Below are 9,238 nucleotides of genomic sequence, written 5' to 3'. Positions count from 1 at the left end.
TGTCAAAGTGCACATATGTTTTTTACCATTTACTTTTGTTATCTGGAATGAGGAGAAAAGAAATCAACCTGATCTGTTAGGTCAACTGCAATAACGTCTCCATATCTTTGGCAAAGATCATGGAAATGGCGCTGCACGACTTTTGGCTGGAGGTAGAAGTAAAGTAATTAAATTTGAGGGTTGGACAGAGTATAACTAATCTGGTCACAAGATCTTAAAAAGTTACCGTCTCTTCATGCTTATTTATCTTAAGCTGTGGCTTATAGCTCAAATCAACGATCTGCTCCCAAAGAAGTGGGATTGAACCTCGAACCTAGTAAGTGAAAGCGAGACAGTTACAGTCGGCAAGAAATGAAAGGGAAGCTTACAAAATCAAAACAGAGAAGAATAAAAGCCAGGTGCCCTACATGTTCAAGTGGAGAGATGAAGCAATAAATAATGAAATAGGGAATTTCGAGTAAATCAAACTATATCAAAGAAAACTTCAAACAGTAAATCATTCAGCCGAAATGCTTGAAAAAAATCTCACATGGATCAATGAATGTGATTCTACAGATTANAGAAGTAAAGTAATTAAATTTGAGGGTTGGACAGAGTATAACTAATCTGGTCACAAGATCTTAAAAAGTTACCGTCTCTTCATGCTTATTTATCTTAAGCTGTGGCTTATAGCTCAAATCAACGATCTGCTCCCAAAGAAGTGGGATTGAACCTCGAACCTAGTAAGTGAAAGCGAGACAGTTACAGTCGGCAAGAAATGAAAGGGAAAGCTTACAAAATCAAAACAGAGAAGAATAAAAGCAAGGTGCCCTACATGATCAAGTGGAGAGATGAAGCAACAAATAATGAAATAGGGAATTTTGAGTAAATCAAACTATATCAAAGAAAACTTCAAACAGTAAACCATTCAGCCGAAATGTTATGAAAAAAAGTCTCACATGGATCAATGAATGTGATTCTACAGATTGTGCAAATGAAATAATACATCATTTTAACAGGACACTGCAAAAAATGAGCTCTTAACAACAGTATACCTGCAATACTGAGAACTTGAAACCATTAATCTCCACTATTTGTTCAGTTTCCACAAAATTAGCCGTGTCCCCCTCCAGATTGGCTCCTCTTCTCCACATACGTGTACCTGGGATGCCAATTTCAGAATCACTGTCAAACAAACATGCATTCAACTGAATTTTCCAGCAGAACTACAAGTTAAACCCTACCTAGACGCCGTGTACAGCGCCTGGAAATTAGCGATATCACAGCAGGAGAATTCTTGAGCTTTAGCTCAGCAACTTGGTAGCTTAACCATTAGTTAATGTTAAACAACACGTATTGGAGTATCATCTATTAAAATCATATTTGAAAGACACAGCATTAAAAATATAGAAAGTCCAAGAAGATGCGAAACAGAAGATAAAACAAAAAGGATATTCCCTTGAAGTAGAGGAAGAATAAAACCCTCCAGCTGCCACAATAAAAGAAGGTTAGATCAGTAAAATTTGGCATGGAATGAGAAGATTTGATGATTAAAACCATAACTCTTACTTTGCATTCGATTAATTCCTCCAAAAGACGCCAGTTCCAAACAAATCGAGGGTCAGCCTGACAAGCGCAGGTAAACCTTCAGCTAACTTTCTAACTCGACGAACTAAAAGTAAACAACAAATGTAAGATCCAAGAAGATCCATTTTGTAAAGATAGAAGCAGATGAAAATCAAACCTGCTTCCATATGGGCTTACAATTCCAACCTTCAGCTAGCTTGCACCTTCTTTGCAAGCTGCAACATTGGAGCAATGTAACGAATATATATATTAAGCCACGGAACTCCGTGACACTCTTTAATCAAGATCATCAGATAGTGAAAACTTACTTCAATGTTAAATCTGTCTCATATGAAAAATACAATCCAGGGGTTGCCTCAAGTGCTTGTAACAGAGTCCTAAAATATGCTTCATCCTTTTTCTGCACAAGCCACCATTTCAGAGAAGTGACCACGTTCTTTAGAAAACTTAACTCATTCATAAACTCCAAACATTTAAAAACCCCCAAAAAATTCGTATATCAATTAAACTTAAAAAGAGCAAACCTTACTTCTTGAGCAGTAGCAAACCTGAAAGCCTCATTGCAAGGTAGGAATTTCATACCGGTAACTCTAAAAATCGGAAAACCAAGGAAACTCCCAGCTTTCTCCCGAGACGTTATAACGAGCAAGTATGTTCCTATACATCATTGAAGTTTAAACCAGCATATGAGAATCTCAAATCGGAGCCAAACACAGTAGTACAGTAGTTCCTTTTGAGCAGAAACCAAATTCACCTGCTAAGAGCCTAATAGTTCCTCCTACGCCATAGATAGTAGAGAATTTAGTAGGATTCTCAGAAGATGCGTCTTCTGCAGTAGGGAAGAAACAGCAATGAACATCAAATACACTTCAACAGCATAAAACACTAAATCTAACGAGAAATCGAATCAACAGATTCGTCTTGCTTCATATCTTCTATAGATTTCAAAACATGAAACGGAGAGAGTGATGATGATTACCATCAAGAGGTTTGATATTGCCATCACGCCGATTAACGGAGAAGCCGCCGCCTTCATGAGGCGAATCGACTGGTGTGACGACGTACTTATCAGGAAACTCAAGAAGCTTAAATTGATCGTTAAGCTTGAATCTACTCGAAGATGGAGCGATCTCCATTAACGCAAACACTGGGATTTTCAAAAATAGGAATACAATTGAAGGAAGATGATGATGTTTGTTAAGAGTATTATGTTCAATCAAAACGGGATCAGGAGAGAATAAAAGATAGAAAATTCAATGATTGTTCTTTTTTTTTTTCTTCTTCATAGTTGACTGCTTGCCACGTGTTTGGTGTATTCATGGGCTTTTTTTGGGCCTCATATTAAAAACGGTCCTACTGCTTTAATGAAGGTGGTGGTGTGACTCTAGGTCTCAGTAGTGATTATGTATTTATGTCCATATCCGGTTCGCTTCAGATTTTTTGGTTTAATTAGGTGTAAGCGTTTTGGTTCGGTTCGGTTTAGATTTCTGGAGAAGAAACCCAATCTTTTACTCACCCGACACAACCAGTACTTCTCCACCATTTTCCAAAATCGCTCCTCCTTAAACCCTAAATATGTTTGCTTCCCCTTTTCTTGGATTCGAAGAGATGAGTTCGGACGATGAGGGAGAGGAGAAGGAGCTGAGTCTTACATCTCCTGAAGTCGTCACCAAGTACAAGAGGGCCGGGCAAATCGTTAACGGTAGCCCTCTCTCTCTTACTCCTTTTCTTCCTTTGATTTTTAATGTCCATTTAGGGTTTTCTCGTTTTAGAAGTTTGTTTTTGATTATTTATTTGCTAAGAACCCTAATTAGGAAGAGGTTCTCGTTCTTGCTCTGCTCTTCTTTCCCCATTGGAGAGCTCTCCTTCTTTTAGTTCTCAGCTTCCTCCTCATGACTGCAACCGGGATCCTTAACCTATCATTATTGTTTTCACTTTGCAGAAGCGTTGCAGGTTGTTTTAGCGGAATGCAAACCAAAAGCTAAGATTGTTGATATCTGCGAGAAAGGAGATGCTTTTATCAAAGAGTGAGGGTTCTTTATTACTCTCTATTCAATTTGGTTTTTGTCTTTGGTTCTGGTCTTATGTTCTTGATGTACATTGCGGCTTCGTAATTGCTTTTAGATATTTATGTGTTTATTCTTTCTTCTGTTGCTAAATAACAGGCAAACAGCGCGCATTTACAAGAAGCTTGAGCGAGGTGTTGCTTTCCCTACATGCATTTCTTTGACCAACACTGTTGGTCATTTCTCACCGCTTGCCAGTGATGAGACTGTGTTGGAAGACGGTGATATGGTCAAAATGTAAGCTCTCTTTCTGTGATAGCCTTCCTAGATGAGGTTTCTGTATGGTTCACCTGTGTTTATTCTGATGTTGTTTTGCCTTTTGTACATTGCAGTGATATGGGTTACCATATTGATGGGTTCATTGCTCTTGTTGGCCACACACATGTGCTTCAAGAAGGGCCTGTCAGTGGACGTAAAGCTGATGTCATTACTGCCCCTAATACTGCAGCTGAAGTTGCTTTGAGGCTCGTACGTCCTGGAAAGAAGGTAACCATGGTGCTACTTTTACATGGAGAGTTGAAATTATAGGCTGCTAGTAGTGCTTGCAATATGTATGGTTTTCTGAATGATTGTCAAGGTTTTGCGAACCCCAGATATTGGATTTTTATCCAACTGATGCTTTTTGTCATAGTTACCCTGATGGGATTTTCTTACTCTGGATTTGCGTATGATGCTTTATTGGACTGACTATTAGGCGTGGGGACTTTGACTAATTGTGCCTCTCTTTGGTCTTATCCGATTGGTTTATATAAATTGTTTTCGGAAGAGGTTCCTGGATAAAGGCCGTCATTGCTATGTATTGACTTTCAAATGATCCATAGTTACTTGGATATGAGAATACTTTTTTTGTAACAAAATTTCTTCCTATGAGTTGGTAATTTCCTGTTTAATCATTCAATCCTGACATTGATATTCTGTTTTTCTTCTGACAGAACACCGATGTAACTGAAGCTATTCAGAAGGTGGCTGCAGCTTATAACTGCAAAATTGTTGAAGGGGTGTTTTCCCACCAGTTGAAACAGCATGTCATAGATGGAAACAAGGTTGTCCTAAGTGTAGCTAGTCAAGAAGCAACTGTTGAAGAAGTGGAATTTGAAGAGAATGAAGTCTATGCAATCGACATTGTGGCAAGCACTGGTGATGGCAAGGTAATTGCTTTTGTTTATCTCATTTTGATGAGTATTGTTGAAGCTTCATCTATCGCCACTTTTCTTACAATCTTCTAATTTGCAGCCAGAACTTATTGATAAGGAGCAGACAACTATTTACAAGAAAGATGAGACAAGAAAGATGAGACTGTGAACTATCAGTTCGAGATGAATCAATCCAGAGCCATAATCAGCGGAATTAAACATAACTTCCCCCATAAGCCATTTACTGCAAGGTGTCTTTTGTACCTTTGTAAGCATTTTGTATTCTTAAAAATATTTTCTCACGTACTAACACTGCCTGAGAGTACTATCAATACAGGTCACTGGAGGATAAAGGGCCATGTCTTGGACTTGCGGAGTGTGTGAACAGTGGTCATTTGAAACCATATCATGTTCGTTACGAGAAGCATGGTAAGGACGATGAAGGGTTTTGTAATCTATAGCCTCTTTTATCGGAATTTTGACATCAGGGTACTTATCATTTTGTTTTTTACCAGGGGATTTTGTTGCCCAGATTAAGTTTACAGTTTTGCTTGTAGCAAATGGATCAAATAGAATCACTTCATGTACACTTCAGGAGCTTCAACCTACAAAGACCATTGAGGACCCTGAGATCAAAGGTTGGTTAGCCTTGAGTATCAAGAAGGTTGGTGGAAAGAATAAGAAAGGTAAGAACTTCGAAATTAAGTTCCAGACTTTTGCTGTATATAATGCAAGGGTAACCTTTAACAGAGGCAAGTAGTAATGCTCAAGACTGAATGGCGATTTCTTTTTATTTCTATTAATCTTTTTTTGAAACTTGAGGTACCACTTTCTTTTTATGTTTGGGTTTCAGAAGCTGAACATTCTCGAGTGCAAGATTCTGGAGTACCTTCATCTGCAGATTGGCTAGTAGTGATCAAACTCTGGCCTTCTTCCAAGTATATGACGTTAGGATATGTCAAAGCCGGTGTAGCATCTTACCATGTTGAAGCTAGGTGATGACTTAGTTTATGTCATCGAATAGTTTACTTAATGGGTGCAAATGGTTGCATGGTTGAATAGATTGAACAGGTTGAAAAAAATTATTCAACCAAATTTCACCATTTGCATTAGAAAGGTTGAAGAGGTTGGAAAAAACTATTCAGTCCATTCAACTTAAAAAGTTGAAAAAGTAAACTAATCCTACAGCTTTCCACCCAAAATGTTCAACCTGTTCAATCATTATTTTAGAGATGAATGAGTTGAATATTATTCAACCCAATTTTGTTCAACCTATTTTTCCAATTTTGAGCAATTATTTGCAGCCAATGTGTTTTTAAGACATTATCTATATATAATAACAATCATAAAAAATACGACTAAAATTTGTGTTTTTTGAATTTTGGATATTTTTTGAAAAGTCATGATGATTATTAAAATATTTATTTATGAAAAGTTTCAACTGTTTACTGTAGAGTTGTGATTATTGAAACATTCGTATCTTTTGAAATCTATATATATTTGTCAGTTTGAACTGTTTTTATTTTTTTTGCCATGACAAAAAATCAACTAAAATTTCAATCTCAGCGGTTTATAATTTTTTCTAAATTACTTTCTAGCATTCATTCTTTTAAAAGTCAATAAATTACTCTAATTTTTTATTTAACAAAAGACTTTTGGAATGAATATAACAACAATCCGAATAAATGCTACCAAAAGTTGTATTTTTTCAATCGTACCTTTTGGATAATTTTCCAAAAAAATATATAAAAAAATTAAATTGTGTGTTTTACAAAAAGTTGTAATTGTTCATTATATAACGGGTTTTTTTATAAAGTTGCAACTGTTCATTGTAGAATTGTGTTTATTCGAATATTCATATCTTTTAAATTATATATATATATCTGTTTGTTTGAACTGTTTTCATAATATAAACTTTTAAATTCAATGGTTTTTACAGCTTTCTAAATTATTTTCTAGCATTCATTCTTTTAAAAGTAAAGAAATTCCTCCAATTTTGATTTAACAAAAGATTTTTGGAATGATAAATATAATTTACAACTTTTAGTTAATTTTAAATATAAAATTTAATGAAAATACCTCGAGTTTTTTTTCCAAGAGTTAGATGGAGTGTATAGTGAGTTTTTGAATTTTGACTTTTCAATATGGTAATAAAGATATATTCTATTTAAAAGCAGTTTATATGAGTTATTAGGTATCAATATAATCAAGAGCAGACACAACAATTGCGATTTTTCATAGTACATTTTCGTAATTTTTTTGTTTTTATTTGTTTTTTTTAATTTGAAACTGTTGTATCAGTGTAGAGTTGTGTCTTTTCACTATATTTTATTTATATTTTTCATCACAACTTTTCATTCTACTAGGTGTGCCTATTTACATAGTCATGTCTTTTTAAATCTCTTTATATTTGTCTCTTCATTAGTAACTAACAAGTTCATTGAAACAAAACTTTCTATTTTATGTTACATCTACATAATTGAATATTAATATCTAATATCAACGTTATTCTATAATCTAACTAAAATTTTAGAAATGGTTATAGCAATAGAGAAATTTAATACAACTTAATAAAGAATTTACATTTGCGTCTATTTATCGTAACTTTTTTTTAAAAAATAGTTTAATATTTAAAAATAAGAATAACAATCTGAATAAATGCAAACAACAATTGCAATTTCTCGTAGTATTTTTTTGTAAAAAATTGTTTTTATTTGTTTTTCTTAAAACTCAAACAGTTGTATTTGTTCATTGTAGAGTTGTGTCTTTTTCACTATATTGTATTCATATTTTTTATCACAATTTTTCATTCTAATAGGTGTGTCTATTTAAATACTCATGTCTTTTGAACTGTTTATATATTTGTCTTTTCATCAATAACTAACAAATCATTGTTTGTTGAAACAAATTTTCCGTTTTATGTTGAATATAAATAATTTGGATATTAATATTTAATATTTAACATTATTCAATCACTACAAGAAAACAGTCGATTTGCGATGGAAGAATCCATCGCAATTCCCTCGCAAATCGACAGTCGCAAGGGATTTGCGAGACACAACTATTCCTCGCAAATCGCTTCTCGCAAATAAGCTGACATCGCAATTCCCTCGCAAATTTTGCGAGGGATATTTTCCCTCGCAAATCTAACGCAATTTGCGAGGGATATATTCCTCGCAAATCCCACGCACATTGCGAGAGACGGTTGTACTCGCAATTGTCAAGCAAATTGCGAGGACTTTTTTCCATCGCAATGTTCGATCCGTCGCAAATTTTGCGACTACTTTGCGACGTCCATCTGCCTAGTATTGTTGGTATTCGCTAATTTTGTAGCAATTCTTCATTTTTAATTTTTTTTTCTTTTACCATTTTTATGTTTGATTTTTTTTTGTGAATAATGTTTTAGATGTTAAAAAAAATAATAATAAGAAGAACAGAATTGAAAATTCAAAATAGAATAAAACATAAATATTACAAAACAAAAGTCATGTTTAAGTTTTCTCCCTCACGGGGATATCAGAACAAAGTGAGAAGAGTTCTTAAAAGGATTGAGAGAGAGAGGTCACGTTTCTGGTCCCAGTTTGGCTACCAGCTGCTCCTATTTCACCTGTGTTGCCCTCTGGGTTGGTGCCTTCCTGGTTGGTGCCTTCTGGGTTGGTGCCTTCTGGGTTGCTCCCTTGTTGGTTGGTCGGGTATCGAAACTTGGCAGCAAACTCAGGATCCTTTTCCGCGAGATAGTCAAAGTATGCATCATAGCTATGCATTCTTTGACTACTTTCATGGATTTGACTCGCCTGGGTTTGGATTTGAGTCGCCTGGGTTTGAATGCATTCCTCAGCGGCAGCAAGCTTCTGAGCCAAGATAACCGGATCATTAGCTGGAGACAGAGGTTGCGGACAGCTACTGGTAGAGGACGCTTCAAACTGCAGAGAACCAACCCCAAAAATTCTGTTTTTCTTCTTCGGAGCAACCTAAAAACAAAACAACAAACGACAAGTTACAAACATACAAAAGAAAACAATGGATCACATACTAAACAATTGCAAGTTATCACAAACTAAACAATCCCAAGTTATCACAAACTAAACAAGGAAGTTATCACAAACTAAACAATCGCATGTTATCACATACAAAACAATCCTAAGTTATCACATACAAAACAATCCTAAGTTATCATATACAAAACAATCCTAAGATATCACAAAATCATTAACAAGACAATCGATAGCAATATACGATTGGCAACTGAACACACCAGAAGCACTAAAAACTAACTTAACCACACAGTTCAACCATTGAGTATTTTTTTAAAAAAGAACTAAGAACGTTTATCTTACCTCAGTGTAAATTTTGTTTTTGATATGAATGGGCACCCCACCAGAAGCAGAACTCTCTCCATTCTCCCCTGTGCAAAGCTCAGATTCTAACTCTTGAATCTTGGACGACACCTCATTGAACACGGACTCGGACTTG

The 9,238-nt window shown here is 35.3% G+C and overlaps 1 protein-coding gene and 1 pseudogene across 1 annotated transcript in view; one reads left to right on the top strand and one right to left on the bottom strand.

Annotated features, from left to right (window-relative positions):
- The window catches only part of LOC104699075 (phosphoinositide phosphatase SAC8-like), a 6,028-nt gene extending 3,219 nt beyond the window's left edge, over nucleotides 1-2,809 (bottom strand). The window contains exons 1-11 of the mRNA XM_019246361.1: nucleotides 2,546-2,809; nucleotides 2,321-2,395; nucleotides 2,096-2,223; nucleotides 1,875-1,966; nucleotides 1,724-1,781; nucleotides 1,549-1,605; nucleotides 1,435-1,468; nucleotides 1,224-1,304; nucleotides 1,035-1,141; nucleotides 624-719; nucleotides 227-313 (exon numbers count right to left, since the gene is read on the bottom strand). Coding sequence (XP_019101906.1) covers nucleotides 227-313; nucleotides 624-719; nucleotides 1,035-1,141; nucleotides 1,224-1,304; nucleotides 1,435-1,468; nucleotides 1,549-1,605; nucleotides 1,724-1,781; nucleotides 1,875-1,966; nucleotides 2,096-2,223; nucleotides 2,321-2,395; nucleotides 2,546-2,702 — 972 coding nt within the window. The 5' untranslated portion in view covers nucleotides 2,703-2,809. The remainder of the gene's footprint in view (nucleotides 1-226; nucleotides 314-623; nucleotides 720-1,034; nucleotides 1,142-1,223; nucleotides 1,305-1,434; nucleotides 1,469-1,548; nucleotides 1,606-1,723; nucleotides 1,782-1,874; nucleotides 1,967-2,095; nucleotides 2,224-2,320; nucleotides 2,396-2,545) is intronic.
- LOC104791428 lies at nucleotides 3,112-6,009 on the top strand (annotated as a pseudogene).

Source organism: Camelina sativa, chromosome 6, assembly GCF_000633955.1.
Source record: "Camelina sativa cultivar DH55 chromosome 6, Cs, whole genome shotgun sequence".
NCBI lineage: Eukaryota > Viridiplantae > Streptophyta > Magnoliopsida > Brassicales > Brassicaceae > Camelina > Camelina sativa.
This window is presented reverse-complemented; position numbering and strand designations above follow the sequence as displayed.